The sequence below is a fragment of the Ambystoma mexicanum genome, chromosome 2p (genome assembly GCF_040938575.1).
Source record: "Ambystoma mexicanum isolate Mex_15411 chromosome 2p, UKY_AmexF1_1, whole genome shotgun sequence".
NCBI lineage: Eukaryota > Metazoa > Chordata > Amphibia > Caudata > Ambystomatidae > Ambystoma > Ambystoma mexicanum.
This window is the reverse complement of record NC_090923.1, coordinates 1,383,657,577-1,383,684,310: the sequence shown is the minus strand read 5'-3', so window position 1 is coordinate 1,383,684,310 and position 26,734 is coordinate 1,383,657,577. Positions and strand designations below refer to the sequence as shown.

At 51.7% G+C, this 26,734-nt stretch overlaps 1 protein-coding gene across 3 annotated transcripts in view; it reads right to left on the bottom strand.

Moving 5' to 3' along the window:
• SETD2 (SET domain containing 2, histone lysine methyltransferase) overlaps positions 1-26,734 on the bottom strand; it is a 1,465,157-nt gene that overhangs the window by 1,130,601 nt on the left and 307,822 nt on the right. For all 3 annotated transcript variants that reach the window (XM_069645793.1, XM_069645791.1, XM_069645792.1), the window contains one exon: positions 19,320-19,448. In XM_069645793.1, the coding sequence (XP_069501894.1) occupies positions 19,320-19,448 (129 nt within the window). The remainder of the gene's footprint in view (positions 1-19,319; positions 19,449-26,734) is intronic.

Genomic DNA, 26,734 nt, shown 5'->3' with positions numbered 1-26,734 from the left:
CGGCGGAGGATGAGGAATCAGCTCTAGACATAGCATAGGATGCCCACCTCTTGACCCTGCGGTCCTTTAAAGTTTTCGGGCGAAGCAGTTTACAGGCCCCACAGCATTCCTCGCTGTGGTCGAGGGGTAAGCAACGGTTACACCGCTTGTGCTAGTCTTTCCATGTGAATTTGCCCTTACAGGGTGGACAAAATCTAAACGAGTCCTCTCCATAGCTGCGGATACAGATACGAGTGATAACAACCCCGAAGGAAAGGGGGGGTTGGGGGGAAGGCATTCTTAGAAATAGAAGAAATGTCCCACGATCCCACTCTCCCTGTCTTAGGCCGGCGAGGCCAGGCCACGTGTTCGGCAGCGCCGAAGGATCTCCTCCGTCTAATTCACTGCCGTCAAAGTTCTTAATCAGCGGTGAAAAAGCTTTGCAGCTTCGACGTCAAAGGAGGGATCTAATGTAATGTTTTTGCAATTTCTCTCGAAGAGCTCTGCGTTAAGGCGACCAATATCTTGGCGGAAATAAACAATCTGAGGGACCTCGACGCGTGAGGGATTGCGGGTACAATGCACGTCACTGTAGGGATAGTGTTACAGACACGCCTTGTCGACGTCCCCTTTTCGACTACGAAAACAAAAAGCAATAGTCCGCAGTGACCACTGGATGTCAGACTATGCACAGCATGTGATTCTAAGCAGATTATCAGACATCAGAATACATTTTTCCGGCAACATTGATCTGGGCCTACTTGTATTTAAATCAATTTTTTACAATACAGTGTTTGTCTCTCTTTGGACAATTTGCATTACAATTTCATTTGTACTGATTCTACAGCCCTCTCTCCCTCCTAAGATAAGCCCGGCGGCTCTATCCACGCTACCATGAACTCAGGTGGTACAGCCTTATACTAAGATTGGAGTCTTGTACTGTCTCAGTTGAATGGTTTCACTATGCCCCTAGTTGGACTTCAGAAAAACTGTCCTAACACCCAGCAAGATTGCAGCACGTCGTGGGATGGCTGAGAATGCAGGTCTTTCTGAGACTAGCTGATCTCATCAGCCCCTGGGTAGGAATCGTATTCGGGATCACCAGGTCGATTGGAAGGAAGGAAGGGTTACATCAGGCTCCGGTTACACAGCAGGTTTTCCCGGTCGCTGGAAATTGCTTCAAAACGTCCTTTATCTTCCTCATCGGTTTCAGCTACAGTGGTCGACTAGTCAGCAGCATCCAGGTTCGGAGTAGGCATCAGGAACTACAGCACAACTTCTGCAATCTCTCCTTGCAGTTTACAGAAAGGGCCAGCCTGGCTGTCCAAGGAGGACAGCCAGCTCCCTCCTCTCCCCCCCACTGAGACTTGGTTCCTTTCAGGCAAGGTGGAAGACAAAGAGCTGCAGAGTCTTGGACTGCTTCCTCGGTTCCTGCCTTCTCAGACACTCTGGGGCCTAAGCGGGACTACAAAGGATTCCTGCCTAGGACAAAACTTCCACTGGGGTTGTTCCAACCTAGAATGGCAGGAGAAGACCTCAGAAACAACAAGGATACTTAAAAATGGTGAAAAAGAAGGAACCCACCACTATAGCAGAATGGTGGCCCTTCTGTGCATTACCAAGGCCGATTTAAAAGCCTGTGAATAATAAGACTAAAAAGTCACTAAGGTAAAACCACTGTCACCAACCATTCAAGTAAACTTGCAATTGTAACAAAAAACACTACAGGTAAGGAAGCGAGGGGATACATTGTATGCCCCCCAACACGCCACATAAGGTGGGGTGTGCTGGCTCACTATATAAAATGTAAAAAGGGGATGAAAATATCTCAATACCCCTTGGGAACTGTAGTTCACCCAAGCACATGGAAGAGAAATTAACAGGGGGGCACACAGGGGCAACCCACCCCAAGCCCAAAAGTTGTAGGAAACCATCAACCATACACCATGGATAGACATAAAAAGGTCACCCATAACAAGAGTAAAAAAAACTAGATAAGAGGGGAGAAAGATTCCCCTTCACCTAGGGACAAGTGAAAATAAAGTCCAAGCAAAAAAGTTTTGGGTTGACACAGGTCAGGAAGATTAATCACAAATATGAAAATCTTATCCAACAACTCCGTTTCAGGATCTGTTTCCACAGGGGCAGTTTATTTCTGTGGTCGATTTTAAGGGATGGGGAGGAGGGGGGAGAATTGGGTGGCCCAGCTTTGGATCTGTTTTTATATTTTCAGTTGAAGAACACCTTGAGAGACTTGGATGGCCGTGTTTCCTGCACCTCCTGTGGTTTAAATACTGCATGGTGTGCTCACAGGCAGAGGCGGGGGTAGATTGGTGTCTAGTCTATATAGCAAAATGATGGATGCCAGGGCCGGGTGGGCGTACATGGCACACGTGAAATGGAGAGATCATTGGCCCAACCTGTAATGGATGAGGTGTGGCAACACCAGGGGGGGGGGGAGCGCTCAATAGCCAATAGAAACAAATACCTTTTAAATGTATAGAGATGTATTATGCCAGCAGTGTTGCATGGTGTTGGGGAGAATTCTCATAAATGTGCTAATTCCCTTCACCTTAGAGACCCCCCCAGCAACTTGGCTGGATTTTGAGGACTTGATTTTATTTGGAGAGAGTGTGAGCCTTTTTTCCCCCACGCTTTCATGTATTTTGATGTGCGTTTTAATCTGGTGTTCTTTGATTATGGGGTTTTAGATAACTCCATAGGCATCATCTTTTCATGTGCGTCACACAGCACCCTCAGTGCAGTGACACAGCGAAGCCTTTTAGGCTGTCCCAACGTTTAAATACCTTCTATGGGATAAACTACTCTTTCCCAGGGAAAGTAAAGTTAAATTGACTTTACTAGTCTTTTTAAATTCCTAGACCCAGCACACACTATCTTACAATGGAGTGCTGGAGGGGTTACCGAGTATCCCCGTGTCTAAAAACTCATGTAGCAGTCAAATGCTAACCTTTCTATCGAAATGGCTGGTGGCAGTGGTTTTACAACAAACTACCATGATTTTTCCCCCCGACGGCGAACAACGGTAGCGTTAAATGGCATCTCTGTAAAAACAGGTCCCGGTCGTCTTTTTTCGCAGTTTCTTTTTTGGAAAGGTCCTTCTAAAGTTTGTCTGTGCATGCCAAACTAGGCTTGGTCCCTTTGTTCCTATGCCTTTGGCATGCTTCAGGACTGAAAACCGCCCCTGGTGCCAGAGTGTCTGGGGTGGGCAGAAATTGATGGAGGTGCCCGAAACTCCCTGTGCTTAGTCTCCTAGGTGACCCAAATGCACTCTGCCGTGATTGGCTGGCTGACAGTCCGGCAAGGCCTGCTGGGTGAGTAGCAGCTAGGCTGGAATGAATGGGAGAAAACTGGATAAAAGGAGTTCTTTGCTTGGAAGGCAGAGTCGACCACTGGAACAAAAGAACCAAAGACTAGCTGGAAGAGGACAGCTGCTCCAACTCCTGGACCATTGGTTTGCCCGGTGAAGCCCTGCTGCAGGTCCGAATTGCCAAGTTCATCTCGACAGAGAAGCCCTTCAAGGGCGACTTCTCCCTTTGAGTTGGTGGGACCAATCAACTTGTAAGCCACCTGGACACTATTCTCGGAGCCTGTTGTATTTTCCTCAGAGTTCTGCAGGAAACCAAATAACCAGGGAGAAGGACGCCAGCTTGTGTGCTAGAAGACAGCTACTGGAATCAAAGAATTGCCAGTTTGCCAGCTTTGTGACCAGTCCCCTTGCAGTGCAGGAGTCCTCGACGTCCTCCCTCTGGTCTCCACAACTGAGGCTCAGGAACAGCGAGATCTGCAGGAACTGCCAGGAACAGAAGTCTTCAGCTACATCTTTTTCTTCAATATAAGGTACTGTGAAAACCCGACCGAGAGAACTTACCTCTCACTGCGAAAGTGCGTGAAACTTTGGCAACTTTCAGGCCTAGTCAGCTTGTGACCCGGCATATGAATGTTTCTTCTATGAACTACTTCTGAGAACCGTGTCAAAGACTTTTCCGTTTAACTACCAGAACCGTTTTTACTTATACAAAACTCTAGCCCATTGACTTTGGCCTACCTATTGCATTGGACCAACTCCTCTGGTGATCTCAAACTATTTGCACTGTTTAAAAGTAACGCTACTCTTCGTTTTATTAACTTATGCCTTTTTGCTCCTACTTCAAATGCTCTGAATACCATTTTGCTCCTTCTTCAAAGTAGTTTAAATGTCTCAGAACCGGTTAGTGTGAAGTATTGTAGTCTATTTTTGTGTGATGTTGATTGCCTCCTTTTAGTGAATGTTTTCTGACTGTAATAAATTAATGAGTGTTTTACCAAGAAACCTTGAGTGTAAGTCTATTGGAATATTTGTAATTGTAGACCTCAGTGTAACCTCATTACACGCTCACATTCCCTCTTGAGATAAGCCTGGCTGCTCAGCTCGCTACCAAAAACTGTGTGGTACAGATTTATACCAAAGGTTGGTTTTGCTTACACCTGTAGTCCTAGTTGTGTGTAGTGGTCCCAGAGGGTACTGCATGCAAACTTTGCCCAACACGTGGATTCTATCCAGAGGTTCCGGATGAGGGCAAGGGGTGCTCCTATGCCCTGGCTGACTTCCTCAATTTGGCTTGGAGCTGCCCTTTGATTGATTGGGGGGGGGGGTGGGTTTAGAAATGAGGCATTTTCAGTGGTGTGTGAGATCATAGAGGTGACTCTCAACCTGGTGTAGACGGCCCTGGTGGTGTATACAGGGGTCCCTCCCATATAGGTAAGGCGATGGTTAGGGTTGTTGCTGTTATTAGTCAGGAAAAAGGTAGCCATGACTTGGGTGGGGGGGCAGGGGGGCAGAGGCGGAGGAAGGAAAGGTTAGGAGGCCCCTACCATTGCACATTGGGAGAAGGATGTATTGTAAATCACATGGAAGCAGAACTTTTGGTGTCAGTACACCCAAATGCCAGATTTAGGGATATAGGGGGCCGTATAAACGGTATATGATTGCTAGGGCGCAATGGGGAGTCAGAAATGGGTATGTTGTAGTACTGTGGGGCGGTGGGGACTGGGGTGGTCGGCTTGGGAGACACGAGATAAAGGAAGAAACTAGGAGTGTGGTAGATGTATGTGAATGGAACGGATCGGTGTTGAGGGGCGGAGGGGATGGGTGAAACACTGCTGTGGGATTCAGTTGGTGGGAACATTGTTCTGTGGCGTTAGATAATTGGGGTGAAGAGATCATGGGAATCCTCTGGCTGGCTTGGGTGAGGATGGACTCGAATCATCCAGCTGGACATATACTGTAAATTGTTCTGAAATTGTAAGTATGGCTCTGCAGGTCGAACATAGTTGAGAAATTGTGTTTGAATTACTTGGCAACGAGTAGTGGGGGGACTGCAATGTTATTGTTATTTTGGAAAATAATCAAATTAAGTTTAAAAGAAAAAAAAAAAAGCCAGAACAGGTTAAATAAAGCAAAAAGATTGGGGGTCCAAAGAAACTATGGAGGGAAAGTTGCCAAAAGAGAAATCTTTCCTAACGTCAGCCAAAACCCAATCAAGTTAGTATGGAAGAGCAGTCGAGGCTTAGTCGCAGGAAAAGTGAGTGGTCTAGGGGTTCAATTAGCCCACACAGAACGTCACCAGGTTAGTCAGAGTATATAAAAATACAATTATGCATTAGCCCTTCTAAACGGACTAACAAAAATATCACAGGTAAATATAATAATCAAAAACCAAACATCACATTCAGCTTTACAGAAAATGTCACCTGAAAGTCAACAGCTAAGTAATTCAAAGCAAGAAAAACAGGCAAGCTCCCCAAGTCCTATGCAGTGCAGCCCTAAAATGTATGGGGCCTTGTGCTTAAATAATCACAAATTTCAATATGGTAGCTCCAGTGAAGGTATTTATTTCAGAACTGTTGCAGCGGGCTGCAGTGGTGTTTGAAAGGTTCCTTAAAGTGATGCAAGTATTCATTACAAATAGGTAGCACACTCAATCCAAGGGGAAGATTAAGGACAGGATCCTTGACCCAGGTTTGATGACCAAATGAGAGTCCAGAGGGAGTTTAGGGATAAGGGCTCTTCATCCAATGTTAGCCTTTGGGAGATGGGGGTGGGACTAGACATGTTTTTTTTAACCACCCATATCCCCACACCCCATCCCCCGACTCCAATTCTTCCAGATGACACTGGAGGTAATTTGGAATTTGCTGGGGCTTGAATCTTCTGTCCTTGGTTTGGGTGTGTGGGAGCCTGTGGGAGGTGGGGGGGGGGGTGCAGAGGTCACTGTTTTGGGAGCTGGTCGCAGTTCTCACAGACTGTTCTAGGCAACGTAATGAAGACCTCCAAACAAAGAAAAGTTGCATATCTCGCCAGTGCAGACACTTCAGAACACCTCATGGGACTGCAGAAGGGCGGTTCCATCAGAGTTTACCAGTCAGGCAGCGACAGGCAATCTTCCAGCAGTGAACATAGAGGTACTCCCAGCTCAGCTTCCCTTGGCATGAGAAAGCTGAAACTGCTAGGACAGGCAATTTAGGCCATAAGTTGAAGCTCCTGTGATTCCCAGGGTTCTGCTCGGAACGATGGCAGCAGAATGGTAGCCCAAAAGGAGTCAGTCCACGGGTGGTATGGAACAAGTTACTTACCTGTAACTGTTGTTCTCCAGCATGGGTCTGGCATGGATTCACATGCTCATGAATATTCCCCGTCGTCAGGCTGGGAATCCTCGGTAAAGAAAAAACCAGTATCAGTTTCGTTTCTGATCTGTCTTTCGTAGTAATAACCAATCACTGGTCTCTGCGTCATACTGACCACAGCCAATGACTGCCCTCTACCTAAGCACCGCCTCTGGCAGCCATCTTCAGATTTGGAAGCACGTGAAGTGGCAGTATGACCAAGTGAAGAGCCGCAGAGGGGTAGGCGGGAGGGTTCGTATGTGAATCTATGCCAGACCCATGCTGGAGAACAACAGTTACAGGTAAGTAACTTGTTCCTTCTCCAGCATGGGGTCTGGCATGGATTCACATGCTCATGAATAAAGAATGCATAGCAGTACACACATGCACAACCACGGGAGGTGGCAAAGGCTCAACATTAAGCTTTACATCAAACCCAACATTAAGCATCTTACCTCCTCACCAGGCTCACCTCAGGCGAACAGGTTGCGCAGCACTGCTTGGCCGACCCTGGACTCCTCCCTGGAATCCCGATCGACGCAGTAGAATTTCGTGAAGGTGTGCGTCGACCTCCACGTAGCAGCCCTGCATATGTCCAGCAGGGGCACACCAGAAAGGAACGCCGTGGTGGCTGCGATCGCTCTGGTGGAATGGGCTCTCGGACGGCCAGGCAGCGGTCGGTTTGCCAACCGATGACAGTACATGATACAGCCGGAGAGCCATCTGGAAATGGAAGCCTTCGAGAGAGCCTTCCCCTGATTGACAGGTCCAAAATTCACAAAGAGTTGTGACGTCTTCCGAAAACACTTCGTGCGGTCCACGTAGAACTTCAGCGCTCTAGCCACATCCAGTGAGTGCAAAGTCCTCTCAGCCGGCGACGAAGGCGACGGGAAGAAGACAAGCAACACCAAGGGTTCGTTGAGATGGAAGTCCGACGGTACCTTGGGCATGAAGGAGGGGTGCGTCCTGAGCACTACCCTCGTGTCGTGAAAAGTCAAGTACGGGGCCTTGCAGGAAAGGGCCTGGATCTCTCCCACCAGTCGTGCGGAGGTGATGGCCACAAGAAACGCTGTTTTCCACAACAGAAACTTCAACGGGGCCGAGTGCAGAGGCTCGAACGGAGGTCCCATGAGCTTGGTCAGCACCACGTTGAGCTCCCACGCCGGGGCCAGAGCCTTCACCGGCGGGAACGATCTGAACAGTCCCTTCATGAACTCTTTCACCAGACGATGAGACCACAAGGACGTCCGGCCCGTGGTTCTGGTGTATCGGGAGATCGCAGCAAGATGAATCTTGATGGACGCGTGTGCCAGTCCAGCTTTGGCCAGCGTCAGCAGGTACAGCAGTACCTGGGGAGCCGTAATCCATAGAAGGTTAATCTTCTGTCCGTGGCACCAGACAGAGAACCTCTTCCATTTGTGCCCGTAGCATTTAAGAGTCGAGGACGCCCTGGCCTTTGCAAGAACCTCTCTGCAGTCGGCCGGTATGTCGTATCCTCCAAACTCTAGCGCTGCAGGAGCCAGGCCTGCAAGTTCAGCAATTTCGGGTCGTGGTGGAGGATGGCGCCTCCTTCCCTGGAGAGTAGATCCGCGTCCACCGGCAGCTTGATTGGCGGGGACGCTGATAAGTCCAGAAGGTCCGGGAACCATATCTGCCTCGGCCACGCAGGTGCGACGAGTATCATCCTGCACCGTGACCTCTTGAGCTGGTTGACGAGCCGGATTAGTAGTGGCAAAGGAGGGAACATGCCCTCCCAGGGGAACGAGAAAGCATCGCCCATGCTCCTCGCCTGGGGAAACCTGCTGGCGAACCTCCGGCACTTGGAGTTCGTCGCCGTCGCGAACAGGTCGATCTGGGGTGTGCCCCACCGTCGGAAGAGGCGATCCACTAGATCCTGCCGTAGTTCCCACTCGTGGCACGAGCGCAGCTCCCTGCTGAGTGAGTCGGCGATGGTGTTTTTTATCCCTGCCAGATGAAACGGCATCAGAAACATCCTTTGGGCGACGGCCCAATGCCACAGGTCCTGCGCCTCCTTGGACAGTGCTGGGGACCTGGTTCCGCCCTGTTTCCTGATTTAAAACATGGTGGTGGTGTTGTCGGTGAAGATCCTCACCACCTTGCCCTTGAGGGACGGAAGGAAGGACCTGAGGGCCCAGAACACTGCACGGAGCTCCAGGACGTTGATATGGAGGGACTTCTCCGTCGGGAGCCAAAGGCATCTCGCGTGCAGATTTTCGGTGTGCGCTCCCCACCCTTCCAGGGAGGCATCCGTGGTCACTGTCTCCTGGTGGTCTGGGGTCTGGAAGTCCATGCCCGCCGTCAGATGCGCGCGGGTGCCCCACCACCGGACCGCTCGGCGGAAACTCTCGTCGAGTGTGATCCTCTCCTCGAAGCCGCCCGTCGTTTGGATCCAGCGCGCGTCCAGGAACTCCTGCAACGGGCGCATCCGGAGCCTGCACATGGTAATGAGGTAGATGCAAGAAGACATCATTCCGAGGAGGGACTTGATGGACCTCACCTTGGCCGCGTCGGAAACCAACATCCGCTGTACCTTGCCCAGGATGGACCTGGTCCTTTCCTCCGACGGGGAGGCCAGAAGGGACACTGTCGAGCTTCGCTCCCAGAAACAGTGCGTTTTGCGCGGGTACCAGGTGGGACATGGCGTGGTTCACGGAGAATCCCAGGTCCGTGAGAAGTTGGACGGTCCTTGCCGTGTGCTCCACGGCGAGCTCCCTCGTCTTGGCTCGGATGAGCCAGTCGTCCAGGTAGGGGTAGACGCCGCCACCGGTGCAAGGCACTTGGTAAATACCCTGGGTGCCGACCGTAATCCGAAGGGGAGGGCTTTGAACTGGTAGTGACGCCCTTGGACCACAAACCTGAGGAATTTTCGGTGCCCCTTTAGGATGGGAATATGGAAGTAGGCATCCTCCAAATCCAACGACGACAGGAAGTCTCCTTCCTCCAGCTGACCCAGGACGTGCTGGAGGGTGACCATGCGGAACTTCTGCGCCTTGATGAACTTGTTCAGACGTGGCAGGTCTAGGATGGGGCGCCATCCTCCCGTCTTCTTCTTCACGAGGAAGTATCTCGAGTAAACTCCGGAGCCCCGAAGCCTCTTTGGGACGAGTTCGATGGCGCCCTTCCTGAGCAACGCCTTTACCTCCAGGAGAAGCTGAGGGACGTGAAGCTCTATCCTGGCCACGGGGGGGACGCGCAGGCACCTTCTTTGAAACTCGAGTGCGTGGCCCCGGGCTAAGGCGTCCAGCACCCAACGGTCGGTGGAGATGGACTCCCACACGCTGACGAAGCTCGCCAGCCGGCCTCCCACCGGAGTGCTTCGGTGGGGGCCCGACCCACGGCCGGTTCAATCCTGTTTCGACGAGGCTTTGCCGCCTTGACCTCCTTGGCGACGACGGCGGGGTCTGCCAGACTTGCCTCGTCCTCTGTAGGCCTCCTGAGACGAGCGGGCTGCTTGACGGTAGGTAGAGAAACCGCCGCCGGAACCTTTGGAGGCGCCCTTGCCTCCGCTGCTCCGAAAGGGCGTCCGTCGTTGCTGTAGAACCCCAAGGGCCCGGGCCGTCTCAGTGTCCGCTTTAATGGCCTGAAGGGAATCGTCCACTGTTTTCCCAAACAGGTTGTTCCCATCGAACGGCATGTCCAGGACTCTGGTTTGTACGTCTTGACGGAAGTCCGTAGCCTTGAGCCATCCACGCCGCCTAAGGCACACGCCGTTGCCCAACTGGCGAAACCCAGTGTCGGCGATGTCCGTCGCAATAGTGATGGCGTGGTCCGACGCCACCTCACCTTCCTGTAGGATCTGCAGGGCATCCGCCCTCTTGTCGTCCGGCAGGAAGTCCAGCAGGGGAGCCAGTTTGTACCATAGCTCCCTGTCGTAGCGGGCCACGATAGCCAAGGCGTTGGCCGCTTTAATCGTCGTCGCTACAGACGAGATGACCCTGCGTCCTATAGCGTCCAATTTCTTTCCCTCGCCGTCCGGTGGGGAAGTCGATGTGGAGGCCGCACCCCCCCCCCCGCTTTCTTCCTGGCCGCCGCGGAGACGACGGAGTCCGGGGTAGGCTGCGCCCGGAGGCACAGGGGGGCCGCGTCCGGGACCCGGTACTTCTTCTCGTACCGGTCTCTTCTAGCTGGCGTCGTGGAAGGGTTCTTGAGGAGGGCGAGGCCCTCATCCCAAATGTCGTCCAGTAGAGGCACCGCGAGGACCGTCTTCCTCTTGGCCTCGCGCCGTTGATAAAGGAATCCTTCCTTTTTCTTCTCCTCAGGGCATTGTTGGAAAAGCTCGGCTGCCCTGGCGATCATGGAGTGGAACGATCCAATCTCGTCGGGCGGAGAAGCCCTGGTGGGAGGTGACGAAGGGAGATCCTCGTCATATACCTAGTCGTCCGTACCCGTCGCTGCCGTGTCAGTCCCCGTATCATCCCCTCGGTTGGACGGGGAGGAGGGCTGGACGGGTCGCGACGGCTGAAAAGAAGGTGGAGGGTGAATCCTTTTCTTGGGCGGCGGAACACCAGAAGGTCCCGGTTCAGGATCCCCCGACGGGAGAGGTTCCTCCGTCGGCAACGGTAGTCTCGTCCTTATCTCTGAGCATAAGGACTGTATAGCCAACAAAATGGCCGCCGAGTTGTCTTGCGGCGCTGGCAGAGGGGAATCCGACGGGCGATCAGGGGCCCCGTCGGCACCCTCGTCACCTGCGTCGGGATCCATCCCGACGGGCCGGTCTTCATCCACGCCAAGGCCGTGGCTTAAGACCTCGATCAGCTCTTCCTCTGAAGCCGAATCTACGACGACGCCCTGCCCCCCCTTTTTCTTCCCCGCCGGGGATTTCACGGGGGTCCTATCGATGGGCACAAAAGAGGACTCCCTCCGAGGTGGCAGGGAGACTCTGAGCCCCGAGGTCGCCACCACTGGTGTAGCCTCCACAGGCTGAGCCAGGGCCGCCGCGACAGTATCGATAGAGGGCTTGGCCGGATGGATTAAGGCCTTCACCACCTTAGGTGCGCTCACCGCCTTATCCTTGAGGGGGGGGGGGGGACACTGCCTCGCTCCCCCTCCGATGGGGCCTTCGAGCTCGACCGGGGCCTCTCCAGGAGCTTCGCCGGGTGCTCGCCCTTCCTCTTACCCGACCCAGAGCGTTGCCTCGTGGCTGAAGGTGCCAGGGAGGGTGCGCCCTGCCTGGCGCCTGTAGAGCCCGACCGTTTGGCGCTCCCGGTGCCAGCAGACTCGCGGTGCTTGGCCTTGTGTTGGCCTTGTGTTGGCCCCCCGTCGCCGGGGCGTCCTCAAAGGTCTTAGAAGACCGCTCGGATTTCTTCCTCTTCTTCTCGCCTGACGGGCTCTTCCCATCCAGCCAGTTGGCGAGGCGTTGGTGGCGGTCCTTCATGGTCCGCTCCGACCTATTGCCGCAAAACGCACAGTCCTTCTCCACGTGCGTCTTGTCCTCATGTAAGCAGTAGAGACAAAATGAGTGTTCGTCCTCCTTAAAGACGTTCTGCAGCTGGCATCCAGGACAGACCCTGAACAGCTTTCCGGGCGTCGAGCTTCCCTTCTCCTGGGCCATGTCCGGGCCTGAGAAGCTTCTGGAGTCCTCCAAAATGTAGCTCGACGAAATCCTCACCCTTGAGGGGCGCAGACGAATCCGACACGGGTCCCCGTTGATCGGATGGAGAGTCGGTGGAGCTTGAGGCTCTTTTGACCGGAAAAAACGAAGTTTTGAGAAAAAAACGTGAAAAAATAGCACCAACGCTCGAGAGCAATAGCACGAGGATCCCAACACATGAACGTGCGGTAAAAATCTGAAGATGGCTGCCAGAGGCGGTGCTTAGGTAGAGGGCAGTCATTGGCTGTGGTCAGTATGACGCAGAGACCAGTGATTGGTTATTACTACGAAAGACAGATCAGAAACGAAACTGATACTGGTTTTTTCTTTGCCGAGGATTCCCAGCCTGACGACGGGGAATATTCATGAGCATGTGAATCCATGCCAGACCCCATGCTGGAGAAAGGGACACTTCCGAAGGCTTCCAAGGCGTGGATCCACGAGCAGAGGTTGGGACTGGTTGTTCCCACAGGTCCAAGGGTTGAAGCACCAACAAGGATTTTCTGAGATCGGCTAAAGGAGCAGGGCTTCACCAGGCCAGTCACTAGACTATGCTGGTCATCTGCTGGGGTCGTCCCAAGGTAGTCAGTGAGCTGCTCTTCTTTGTAGAATTCTTGGTTAAGATCTGTCGATTAGCTGCAGGAGCCATTCTTTTATCCAAGAGTCAGGCTAGGAGATAGCCCAAGCCCACCAATAATGAGGAACATTCAAACAGGCCAGAGTTGTCCAATCCTGGACAACGACTGGTCATCGCATCCATCCAGCAACAGACATTCAGGCGCCAGAGGAAGTGGACTGGGACAAGACAGTCCCAGCCCCCTCCTCTGGCCAACACAAACACACCATGTCAACTTGCCACGAAAGCAGCAGCTTTTACCGGGAAAGAGGTTACCATATATGTCATTTCCTGATGGCAGGAAGAAGGCCAAAGGACAATCTGGCCAAAGCACAAGCAAAAATCTTGTAGCACAGCCATTTTCGGGTGCTAACCACACATGATAAATGTCAGTGCACGAGAAAAATATCCCAAACTGTAAAAATCACAAAGTTGCCACTGCTCATTTTAGGAACATCAAAGTAACCAAAAAGTCAGTTATAAAGTTATTAAGAATACTAAGTGCGCAATTATAAAAATACAACTCCAAAAGAGAGACAAAGTATTTAAGTCGTAAGGACTAGTCAGGTGCCCCATAAGAATGAGCAAATAGTGAAGGGAAGTAAATGAGAAGATTTTACTGACCTCCAAGTCAGGACCAGGTTAAAAAAATGAGCAAAAAGACTGGGGGTCTGATATGAATTTATGGAGGTAAAGGTGCAAAAACAATACTTCCCAACAATGTACATATCTGTTTTATATTAAGTGTGTAATATTTGCCTAGATGTTTTGCTTACTTATTGTGAATTTTAAAGGCCTAATAAACCGTGCTATTATTATGATGGAATTTATTGAGTGTGGACCTAGCTCCGAGAAGCAACAGAGCGCTTTACAACAATATACAACAATACAGCTACAGAGCACTTCTCAGAGGTAACAGAACAGATATACAGCATGGGGTAGGATGCAGAGGGGCAAAAAGGAGGGGTACAGCTGTACCGGGTGGCATCAAGCAAGTCAGTTGGCAAGAGGGGAGACGTGATGGCCTAGGCGTTGAAGAGAGATTTCTTGAAGAGGTGGATCTTGAGCTCTTTTCTTTATTGTAGAAGCAAGTCTGATGCCGAGGGAGGGGCGGTTCCATAGTCTTGGGGCATAGGCAGAGAAGGCTGGTTTTCTGGTCCTTTCCTTACTGCAGCTGCGGATTATAAATCTGCGCATATCCTGGGTTCTGGTGGTACACTGTCGGCCGCAGATGCAGAGTTTCTCCACCAGGTAGCTGGGTGACTTGAGGGTGACTGCCTTATAGATGATGTAGCAATACTTGAAGGCGATTTGTGTATGCATTGGGAGCCAGTGAAGAGCGAGGAGGGCCGGGGTGATGGTCATATCTGCGTAGACCCTCGAGGCGTGCTGGCAACGTGTAGGACAATTCTCATAGGCACAAGGGAGGACGACGGGAGGCCTTCAAGTAGTGCATTGTCCTTATCCGGGTGAGACAGGACCAGTGCTTGAACGGTGGAAGGGCTGGACTTTCTGCAGGAAGGAGAACCAAGAACACACCGAGTTTTCTTAGCTATGTGTCTCTTAAAGGAGAGGTGTTTGTCGATGTGGAACCTAAGGGACTTGGCACAGTAGGTGAGCTCAGGTGTGCAGTCCACAGAGTTCATGATTGAAAGCCAGGTCAGTATGTCTGGGTGTTCGATGGGTTGAGCTTCAAGTATGCACTGCAAATCCAGGACTGGATCAGTGAGAGGCAGGTTTTGAGCCTATAGATGTCAATGGAGACGATCTTGAGCTATAGCCGTGTTTCATTGGCGTATTGGTGGATGTGGATATTGTGTGTGGCTAGGCTCCCAGTGGCTCCATGCATACATTGAAGATCACTGGGGAGAGGATGGAACCCTGCGGGACACAACAGGTGATGGGTAGCATTGGCGATCTAGAAGAGTCCATCTGAACAAACGGCTGCAGGTTGGCGAGGTAGGACTTGAACAAGCGTAGGACAAGGTTGCTGATCCCCATGCACTGATGTAGTGTGTACGTAAGGTGTACGTAAGCCCCTGGTGGTCTACCGTGTAGAGGTTGAGTATAACCAGGAGGCAAGGGTGGCGGCCGTCAAGGATGTTGAGGGCGTAGTCGACCACCTGTATGGTTGATGTCTCAGTGCTGCATCTGGGTCGGAACCCTGATTGATAAGTTTGGAGGAGATTGTTGGTGTGGCTGCAGTTGTGCGGCTACCGCTTTCTCGATAGAGCTTACCTGGGAAGGGTAATGGGGCGATAGTTACCTAGGTTGTCGGGCTCCAGACTGGGTTTCTTTAGTAGAAGAAGGATTTGTCCTTTTTTTAGGGTTGATGGGAAGATGTCGTAGTTGGGGAGCTGTTGATTATCGCCAGGTAGGGAAGGATAGCTTCTGCAGGGAGGTTCTTGAAGATGGATGCTGGGAGGATGCAGTCTGTATATGAGGTGGCTTTGAGGACAGCCAGGGTTTCTACAAGGTCCTCTGTCGAGAGGGTCTTGAATGTGGTCCTGGGTGTGGAGATTTTACGAGGAAGGACGCGAGGTGGGTCTGTTGACGCAGAGCTCGTGTTTTTGGACCTGGCAAAAATTGATTTTGTCGCGGTATGTGTTGATGGCGGGGGATTTTTCGATGGACTGTAGTATGGCAGGGTCGGGCAGCGTGTTGACCGTGATTGACTGCTTATAAGAGGAATGTGCTTTTGTTGTAGGCTTCTGCTATGGTAATCTGATATTAGGAGGCCATGGCTGCGTTGATTAGTTGACGGCGGATCGCTCGCAGTTCCTTAAAGAGTGCCAGGTTGGATGCAGTACTGGAGCAGCGCCAGATTTTCTCATGTTTCCGAGAGAACTCTCTTGCTGAAGTGAAGTTCTTGCATGTACCACGGTGCCGATTGTTTCGGTTTGCAGGTGAGTTTCGGAGGCTCGCGTCGGTCGATGGAGGTGGATGTTGAGTACTTCCAGTAGAGTCGCAGTTTGGTTGGGGTGTTAGGTCTGTAGTATATTTTTGTACTCCCGCCCCCCCCCCGGTCTAACTAGAATTATTGCTATTGTTCTGTGTGTACTCATTGTAGCCCTAGGTCAGTCTCACAGCCCTCAAAGACCAAGCCTTCCCTCTCTGCTACCTTACCTTGAGTGGAGTTAGCTATTTGCAGTGCCTCCTTGTTCACCATAATAGGTCGGCTTTCCAAAATTCACCCCCAGGGTGGACTTTGGAAATAAACCTTAGCATTAGTTGACCCGGGAACAATTGATTTCTTTTAGGCCCTTTTGTAAGTCTTTACACAGCAAACCCAAATAAAGGGCAAGTCTATCCAAGAGATTCTAAAATGGAAGGTGCAAAAAAGTAATGCAGAGTTATAAAATAGAATTCTGCTCCTTCCAGCTGAGCAGGAATAAAGGAGTAAATGTCTGAACATGTAAAAGAAAGGTATAGGTGCACCTCTTCATTTAAGTGTCTTTCCACTCTAATTTGCCACCGGCACCCATCTGGGGAACTGGTCCTCAGGTGCCTGATCTAAAAGTTAGTACTCTTATTGTAAAGTAGCCAGTTTCAGCATTACGATGTTAAATTCACACAATTCGGTTACTGCCAGAAATTCCAACTGCCTGCGTTACTCCATTTTTGTATCCCCTATGCCCCTCTTTGCCCATCCCAAAACAATGATTCGGAACACGATGGTGAACAAGAAAGAGGTAACATTGAGGGAAGGCTATTTATGGGGTGTATATCGAGCTATGAGCAGTTTCCTCTGTCTGTGGGTAGGCTGCAGCGAAGCAGTAATTTGTTTGGGATTATGTGAAACACTATGATCGGAGAGGACAAGTGGATTAGGAATGTGGAGTAATAAAGTGAAACATTTTGTTAAATGGCAAAAACTTCTTTGCCTGGAGGAGGGAGGCTATCCAAAAATGGGATTAGACAATTTTGAAGTAAGATTGCATACTAGCTGAAATCCCACCCACCCAAGCCCAGCATGCCCCTTCACGATCCTCATTATCCTCCTCCTTGACCTCTCAGCTGCTTTCCATCTCGTGGACCACAACATATTGTGCAAACACTTGACGTAACCAGCACATTTCTCCACCAACGCCACCCAATGGATTAAATCATTTTTAACAGACAGAACTATACGGGTCTTCTCACCAAGGCTGAAGCACCCCCTACTACTGTCTTATGCGGAGAAACGCAAGGATCACATGTATCCCCTACACTATACAATGTCTTTACTAAGCCCCTATTTGACCGGCTGGACGATCTGGGTGATACGCTGATGACACTCAGATCCTCATACCTATCACGGGGGACCATGTTATTGACATTGCGACCCTCCATGCAATTTACCTAACCATACAAGCATGGATGGCGCATTATGGGTTATGTCTGAATGACAAGATCGAATAGCTCATTATAGGCTCTCAACTCAGGTTAGCCAAACTAAACAACGCCTTCACATTTTTCAACATTGATGGAAACACCATCAAAGTGTCTAATGAGGTAAAAACACTAGGCTTCCACTTGGACTCATCGCTTAACACCCGTCAAAACAAGTAAATGCTATTATATCAGCCACAACTTACACCTGTAAACTCATCAATGCATGTAGACAATTCCTTTCACCGGACAGCTGTATTTATTTTGGCGAGAGCCTTAGTCCTGACATGACTAGACTACTGCAACGCTCTATACTCTGGTACCAAGACCAGAACACACGAAAACTTCAGGTCCTGCAAAATAACACCCTTGGAGCGCCTCTCACCATCCCCAGATCAGCCCATATTTTGGCAGTGAGACAGAAAATGCATTGGCTGCCAGTACGAGAACGTATCATTTTCAAAACTCCTACCGCAACATTCACTGGGTGGCCCCCTCCTATCTTTCGGACAAGATCTCAAAACCTCATCTTACCAGGCCCACAATAGCAGCCTACATTCACCTTCTAGCCACGCCATGTTTGAAGCTGCAATAAGCAGGGGGTTTGGGGTGTGGGGGGGGGGGGGGGGGGGGGGTCGCGGAGGGGGCAGTAGCTTCCCTACGATAGCTAGCAAGCAGTGGAATACCCACCTGTCCAGCTCAGAACATAAGAATCCTTCAGGACTTTCCGTAGACAGCTAAAAACTCACCTTCACACAACATATGGGTAAATAATACATACTACCTTTAGTATGCTGTATATAAGAAAACTCACCAATTGCCAGTAGATTCCTACTTGTAACTATGTAAATGTAATGTAAAGTAGTACCTGCTGTATACCTTTTTGTCCAAATTGTGAACATATGGAACTATGACAACAAATGTAACATGTTGCTGTAAGACCGCACCCAGATGCCTTTTGGCTTGCTGCGCTACATAAGCAACAAAATAAATCCCAAACAACAAGGAGTCCCTATATATAGTCTTCCCTGGTTCGGTCACTGTCCAACTCCCAAAAAGATACCTTTTGCACTCTGCACAGCAAGCATTTGGGAACTGCACAGAGGGTGTAAATTGACCTGTAAGGGAGCCCTTTCATATCCACAGGTGTTGAAAAGCATGCGAACAATGAAAGATCGAGACTTAAAAGAGAACACTCCATTTGGTGCATAAATACAGACCCAGCACCCTCCTGTCTCTACTGCAAAGAAACTTGCATGGCATTGTAAAGTTGCATTTGGATGGGCATCTGGGTGGGGTTAAGATCCCTTTTAAGTTTCCCCTCTATTCTTCTAGAACCCCTGATGACTTAAAGCCAGCATCTCCTGGCACGATAGAAGATGGCACCAGTGATAGCATGCTACTGTATGTTAGTGTGTCGTGACAACTGCAGATCATCCCTATGATAGCAAACTTAGGGCCCCCGACAAACACCACATCTGTGCACAGTATCTTTCTAAACTATAACCCTCCATCCCCAGTCTGACAACCAAGAGCTCCATCATCTTTCCATTAGCCTTTAGGAATCTGAATATCCTCCATGGGAAGCGTTCTCCCGCACTAGCATTCAGTGTGTTTTCGGATAAGCAGAGCATCTAGACTAAGTGAAAACACTCCCTTATGTAGGGGGAGACAGATGCAGGGCATTGGTGTATTAAAAAACAGAGCACTTAGACTAGATGCACGAATTAAGTGTCTGGGGTCTACCACCAGCACATGTGCTCAACTATCTTGAAATGAAAAGCTACATCGCATACGAGGGGTAGGATCTGCGAGGATACATAAGGACTGAAAGAGTAAGTGGAGATAACCGGTATTGCAGGTGGGCTGCAGTGGAGACGTTAATAGGTACATTCCTGTGGTAGAGACTGAAGGGGTTATTATGTGATGGCCATTCATTTGTAGGAGGCATGGGCAGAGTATGTTGTACCATCCCTCAAGTTCTCTCTGCACTACATCACTAAGACAGTATACAAATTTGAAATATGCTCTCAAGACATGCATTAAATAAGCAGGGGAAAAAAAACGATTTCTTACGCAGTCAGATCTTTACTGGCTCGCAAACCCCAGCCCTTGCTGTCGGTGAGGATAACTTCTACCTCTGCATGCTGTTTCCTTTGGAACCTTCGATTTGAACAAAAATTCCCATTTGGGCACCTGGAAGAGCTGAAAGAGCGAAATTTAAAAAGAGCTAGAGTAACTGTGCATAAAGGGCTAGGAAGATTTATCTTAGGGCTTTATTGTAGGGTCCAGATATATGAACATATCGAAGTTTTAAGTGATTTCTAGGAGATGTAGGATTGGCTATGCAGTCAAGGCAAGGAAACTTTAGAAGGTGAAGGAAGGAACAAGTTACTTACCTGTAACTGTTCTCCAGCATGGGTCTGGCATGGATTCACATGCTCATGAATATTCCTGTCAGGCTGGGAATCCTCGGTAAAGAAAATAATCATTATCAGTTTCGTTTCTGATCTGTCTTTCTTAGTAGTAACCAATCACTGATCTCTGGGTCATACTGCCCCCAGCCAATGACTGACCTCTCCCTAAGCCCCTCCCCTGGCAGTATCCTCAGATTTGGTAGCACGTAAAGTGGCAGTATGAACAAGTGAAGAGCCGCAGAGGGGAAGGAGGGAGGGTTCGCATGTGAATCCATGCCAGACCCATGCTGGAGAACAACAGTTACAGGTGAATAACTTGTTCCTTCTCCAGCATGGGGTCTGGCATGGATTCACATGCTCATGAATATAAGAATACATAGCAGTACACACATGCACAACCACGGGAGGTGGCAAAGGCTCAACATTAAGCATTACACAACTCAACATTAAGCAACTCTTACCTCCTCACCAGGCCCACCTTCAGGCAAACATGTTGCACAGCACTGCTTTGCCAACCCTGGACTCCTCCCTGGAGTCCAGATCGACGCAGTAGAATCTCGTGAAGGTGTGCGTCGACATCCACGTAGCAGCCCTGCAGATGTCCAGCAGGGGAACACCAGACAGGAACGCCGTGGTCGCAGCGATGGCTCTGGTCGAGCAGCGGTCAGTTTGCCAACCGGTGACAGTGCATGATGCAGCCGGAGAGCCATCTGGAAATGGAAGCCTTAGAGAGAGCCTTCCCTTGGTTCACAGGTCCAAAGTTTACAAACAGCGGAGACGTCTTCCGACAACTCTGTGCGGTCCACGTAGAACTTCAGCGCTCTAGCTACATTCAGCGAGTGCAAAGTCCTCTCGGCCGGCGACGGGAAGAAAACTGATAACACCAAGGGCTCGTTGAGGTGGAAGTCCGACGGCACCATGGGCATAAAGGAGGAGTGAATTCTCAGCACCACCCGCGTGTCGTGAAAAGTCAAGTATGGAGGCTTACAGGATAGGGCCTGGATCTCTCCCACTCGTCGTGCGGAGGTGATGGCCACAAGAAATGCTGTTTTCCACAACAGGAACTTCAACGGCGCCGAATGCAGAGGCTCAAATGGTGCCCCCGTGAGCCTGGTCAGCACCACCTTGAGCTCCCACGCTGGGGCAGGGGCCTTCACCGGCAGGAACGATCGGAACAGTCCCTTCATAAATTCCTTCACCAGATGAGACCACAAAGACTCCCGTCCTGTAGTTCTGGTGTATCGGGAGATCGCAGCCAGATGTATCTTGATGGAGGTATGAGCTAGTCCAGTCTTGGCCAGGGACAGTAGGTACGGCAGCACTTGAGGGGCCGTAATCCGTAGCGGGTTAATCTTCTGTGTACAGAACCAGACAGAGAACCTCTTCCACTTGTGTCCGTAGCACTTGAGAGTTGAGGACACCCTGGCTTTTGCAAGAACCTCTCTGCAGTCAGCCGGGATATCGTACCCTTCAAACTCTAGTGCTACAGGATCCAGGCCTGCAAGTTCAGCGACTCCGGGTCGTGATGAAGGATGGCGCCTCCTTCTCTGGAGAGAAGATCCGCGTCCGTCGGCAGCTTGACTGGTGGCGACGCTGACAAGTCCAGAAGGTCCAGGAACCAGATCTGTCTCGGCCACGCCGGTACAACGAGGATCATCCTGCACCAGGACCTCTTGAGCTGGTTGATGAGTCGGAGCAGCACCGGCAATGGATGGAACGCATATAGGAACAGGCCATCCCAGGGAAACAACAAAGCATCGCCCAAGCTCCTCGGCTGGGGAAACCTGCTGGCGAACCTCTGGCACTTGGAGTTCGTCGCCGTCGCGAACAGATCGACCTGGGGTTTGCCCCATTGCTGGAAGAGTTGATCCACTGGATCCCGACGCAGTTCCCACTCGTGGCACGAGCGCAGCTCTCTGCTGAGTGAGTCGGTGATGGTGTTCTTTATCCCTGCCAGATGAAAGGGTACCAGAAACATCCCCTGGGCGACGGCCCAATGCCACAGGTCCTGGGCTTCGTTGGACAGAGCTGGGGATCTGGTTCCTCCCTGCTTTCGGATGTAAAACATCGTGGTGGTGTTGTCAGTGAAGATCCTCACCACCTTGCCCTTGAGGGACGAGAGAAAGGACCTGAGGGCCCAGAACACTGCACGGAGCTCCAGGATCTTGATGTGGAGCGGCTTCTCCTCCAGGACCCAAAGCCCTCTCGCGTGAAGATCTCCAGTGTGCGGTCCCCACCCCTCCAGGGAGGCATCCGTAGTCACCGTCACCTGGTGAGTCGGGGTCTGAAAGTCCATGCCCGCCGTCAGATGAGCGCGGGTGCCCCACCACCGGATCGCTTATCGGAAAGTCTCGTTGAGGGATCCTGTCCTCGAAGCTGCCCGCCGCTTGGATCCAGCAGGCGTCGAGAAACTCCTGTAGATTACGCATCCGAAGCCTGCACAGGCGCACAAGATAAATACATGAGGACATCATCCCGAGGAGGGACTCGATGGACCTCCCCCTGGTCACGTCCGTGGCCAGTAGACGCTGCACCTTGCCCAGGATGGCCTTTGTCCTTTCCTCCGACGGCGAGGCCAGTCGCGCCACTGTATCGAGCTTGACTCCCAGAAACAGCGCGACCTGCGACGGGACCAGGTGGGATTTGGGGAAGTTGGAGAACCCCAGGTCCGTGGGCAGCTGGACGGTCCTCGCTGTGTGTTCTATAGCGAGCTCCCTTGTCCTTGCTCGGATGAGCCAATCATCCAAGTAGGGGTAGACGTGGATCCCTGCAGGCGCAGCCGCGCCGCCACCGGTTCTAGGCACTTGGTGAATACCCTGGGCGCCGACTTCAGTCCGAACGGGAGGGCCTTGAACTGGTCGTGCCGTCCTTGGACTACGAACCTGAGGAACTTTCGGTGTCCTTTTAGAATGGGGATGTGGAAGTACGCATCCTCCAAAATCAAACGATGACAGGAAGTTGCCTTCCTCCAGCTGTCCCATCACGTGCTGGAGGGTAACCATCCGGAACGTCTGTGCCTTGATGTACTTGTTTAGTCGACGCAGGTCCAGGATGGGGTGCCATCCTCCTGTCTTCTTTTTTACGAGGAAGTATCTTGAGTAAACTCCGGAGCCCCGGAGCCTCTTCGAACGAGCTAGATGGCACCTTTCTTGAGCAACGCCCTTACCTCCAACAGTAGTTGAGGGACGTGGTTTTCCTTCCTGGCCACGGGTAGAATGGGGGGCACTTTAGAAATTCGAGGGCGTGCCCCTGGGCCAGGGCATCCAGCACCCAACGGTCCGTGGAGATGGACACCCACACGCTGATTAACTTCGCCAGCCGGCCTCCTAACGGGGTGCTTCGGTGGGAGCACGACGCAACGGCCGGTTCAGTCCTGCTTGGAGGCCACCTTGCCGCCTTGGCCTCCCTGGCGACGACGGCGAGATCCCCCAGACTTGCCTCGTTCCCTGTAGGCTTCTTGCGATGAGGATCGGGCCGCCTGGCGGTACGTAGAGGAGCCACCGCCCAATCCCTTGGAGGCACCTTGCTTGCCTCTGGAGTTCCGAAAGGATGGCCGTCGTTGCTGAATAACTCCTAGGGCCCAAAGCCGTCTCCGTGTCGGTCTTGATGGCTTGGAGGGACTCATCCACTGTCCTCCCAAACAGATTGTTCCCGTCGAAGGGCATGTCCAAAACCTTGGCTTGCACGTCTTGGCGGAAATCCGTCGCCTTGTGCCACCCCTGCCGTCTAGGCAAACGCCGTTGTCCAACTGGCGGAAACCGGTGTCGGCAATGTCTGTGGCCAATGTCTGTGGCCATGTTATGGCGTGGTCCGACGCCACCGCGCCTTCCTGGAAGATCGCCATGGCCTCCGCCCTCTTGTCCGGTAGGAAGTCCAACGGGGGGGGGCGATCTTGTACCACAATTCCCTATCGTAGCGGGCCACTATCGCCAGGGCGTTGGCCGCCTTAATCGTTGCCGCCGACAAGATGACTCGTCGTCCCATTGCATCCAGTTTCTTTCCCTCGCCGTCCGACGGGGAAGTAGAAGTCGAGGCTGATGCCCCACCCGCTTTCTTCTTGGCTGCTGCCGAGACGACCGAATCCGGGGTCGGTTGCGCCCTAAGGCACAACAGGGCGGCGTCGGGGACCCAATACTTCTTCTCGTACCGGCCCCTCTTGGCAGGCGTCATGGACGGGTTCTTAAGGAGAACAAGTCCCTCGTCCCAAATGTCATCCAGCAACGGCACCGCGAGGACTGTCTTCCTCTTGGCCTCGCGCCGGTGGTATAGGAAGCCTTCCTTCTCTTTGGGGCAGAGCTGGAAAAGCTCGGACGCCCTGGCAATCACGGCGTGAAACGAGCCAATTTCGTCAGGCGGGGAAGCCCGAGGAATCGGAGACAGGAGATCCGTCCCGCCGTCACCACCGTCGTTATCCGTCCCTGTCGTGGCCGCATCTGTTCCTGTGTCATCCCTCGGGATCGGGGAAGGAGACAAAGGGAGGGCCGTGAGGGCTGACAAGGCGGGGCTGGATGAATCCTCCTCTTGCTTGGAGGGCTTCCCGACGGGCCCGGCTCAGTCGGGTCGTCCGTCGGGGGGAGAGGCAATCTGGTCCTTATCTCCGTGCATAAGGCCTGGATTGCTGTCAAGATGGCCACCGAGTTGTCCTGTGGCTCGAGCCACGACGGGAGCGACGGTTGTTCCTCCTCCACGGGAGCCTCGTTGTCGCCACCCTTGCTCTCGTCATCCCCCCTCGTCGGGATCCCTAACGTGGGAACTGGCCCCTTCCAAATTCTTGTCAAGTCCCTCTTCCACTTCTACCAGCTCCTCCTCGGAGGCTGCGTCCGTGTCCGTGTCCGTAATGGCCGCCGCCCCCTCCCCCCCCCCTCTTTTTCCACCAGGGTCTTCACGGGGGTCTTCTCGATGGGCTTAAAAGAGGATTCCCTCCGGGGAGGCAGGGAAACTCTGGGCCCCAAGGTCGCCACCACTGGGGTAGCCTCCGTTGGCTTTGCCAGGGCCACAGCGACTCCCTCAATAGAGGCCTTGGCCGGGTGAATCACGGCCTTCACCACCTTGGGCGCGCTTGAGGCCTTCACCTTAGGGGGAGGGTCACTGCCTCGCTCCCCCTCGGCCGGTTCCTCAGAGATCGACCGGGGCCTCTCCAGAAGCTTAGCCGGGTTCTCAGATTTTCTCTTCGAGCCAGAGCGTTGGCTCGTGGTTGAAGGCTTCGGCGAAGGTGCGCCCAGCCTGGAAGCCGAGGAGCTTGACCGTTCGGCGCTCCAGGTGCCCGCGGACTCGCAGTGCTTAGCCTTCTGTTGGGCCCCCGTCGCCGAAGGGGGCCCTCACAGGACTTCGAAGACCGCTCAGACTTCTTCTCACCTGCTGGGCTCTTGCCATCCAGCCAGTTGGCGAGACGGGTTCGACGATCCCCCATGGTCCGTCCGACATGTTCATGCAAAACGCACAGTCCTTCTCCACGTGCGTTTTGTCTTCGTGAAGGCAGTAGAGGCACCTCGAGTGCTCGTCCTCCTTGAACAGGTTCTGTAGCTTGCATCCAGGGCAGTTCCTGAACAGCTTGCCGGGCGTCAAGCTTCCTTTCTCCTGGGCCATGTCCACGAGGTAGGCCTCAGAAACTTATGGAATCCTCCAAGAAGCGTAGCTCAACGAAAACATCACCCTTGAGGGGCGTAGATAATTCCGAAACGGGTCTCCATTGATCGGAAGTAGAAACGGTGGAGCTTGAGGCTCGATTTAAACAAAACATGAGATAAATCTCTTTGAAAAAGCGCAAAACGCAGTAAAAGCTCGAGAGCTATAGCACGAGGACTCCCAACACTTGAATGTGCGGTACAAATCTGAGGATGGCTGCCAGGGAAGGGGTTTAGGGAGAGGGCAGTCATTGGCTTGGGGCAGTATGACCCAGAGATCAGTAATTGGTTACTACTAAGAAAGACATATCAGAAACGAAACTGATACTGATTTTTTTCTTTACCGAGGATTCCCAGCCTGATGACGGGGATTATTCATGAGCATGTGAATCCATGCCAGACCCCATGCTGGAGAAGTTCAAAGGTACACTTGATACATTCACATTAAGGGAATGTCTATAAAAAAGATTTCTAAAAAACATTCATAACACTGTGCAAACTAATAACGAAGGCGTGAATTTTTGAAATAACAGTGGAAGGGTTCCGAGTTCCCAACCTAGCTGAACAACGGCTTTTCACACTTGGTCTTACAAAACTCTCAAGTTAAGGTAGGCTGAGCAGTAAGGCAGACTTAGGCGCCAGCAATTTGGTATGCAAGTACAGTTAACACTTCGATACAGTTAAGTAATAGAGATCCACACACAAGTATAAATAGACACTATTAGGCCAAACCCATGCAAGTAAAAAATGTAAGGATACTATTAAGATGGATTTCGAACATCATCTTGTTAGGGAGAATTCTCTGAAATGTGCCAATTCCCTTCAGGACGTTGAATTTCTAACCTGAAGTGAGTGGGCCCCCTTTCTCACTCTCTCATGTCTTTTTAATGTGATTTGGACTGTTTCTTTTAACTTTGGAGTCTGACAAACTCCATAGGCATGTTTACATGTTTCTTCATCATTTCTTGTTGGAAAAGTCCTTTTTGAGATTTACACTGCGCACCAAACCAGGTTTTGTCCCTTTGTTCGTTTTGTCTTTGACAGGATTCATGAGTGAAGCCCTCCTCTGACTCCAGTATGTCTGGCAGGGGCAGGAAGTGAGGTGCCCGAAACACCCTGTGCTTAATCTCCTTGGTTACAGGAATGCACCCAAAGGCGATTGGCTGGGTGGCTATCCGGCAAGGACAGCCACTCTGCTGTGCAATTGACAGCTAGGCTGGAATTAATGGGAGAAACCTGCATAAAAGGCAAGGCTTTTTGGCTTGGAAGGCAGAATCGACCACTGGACGCAGGAATCTGAAGAACTTGGAAGGGAGGCCTGCTGTAACTCCTGCACCGTATGTTTGCGCAGTGAAGCCCTGCTGCTGTGCTGAAGCTCCGAATTCACCACGAACCCAGCAAGGACGACTTCTCCCCTTGAGTTGGTGGGACCAATCAACTCCAAAGTAAG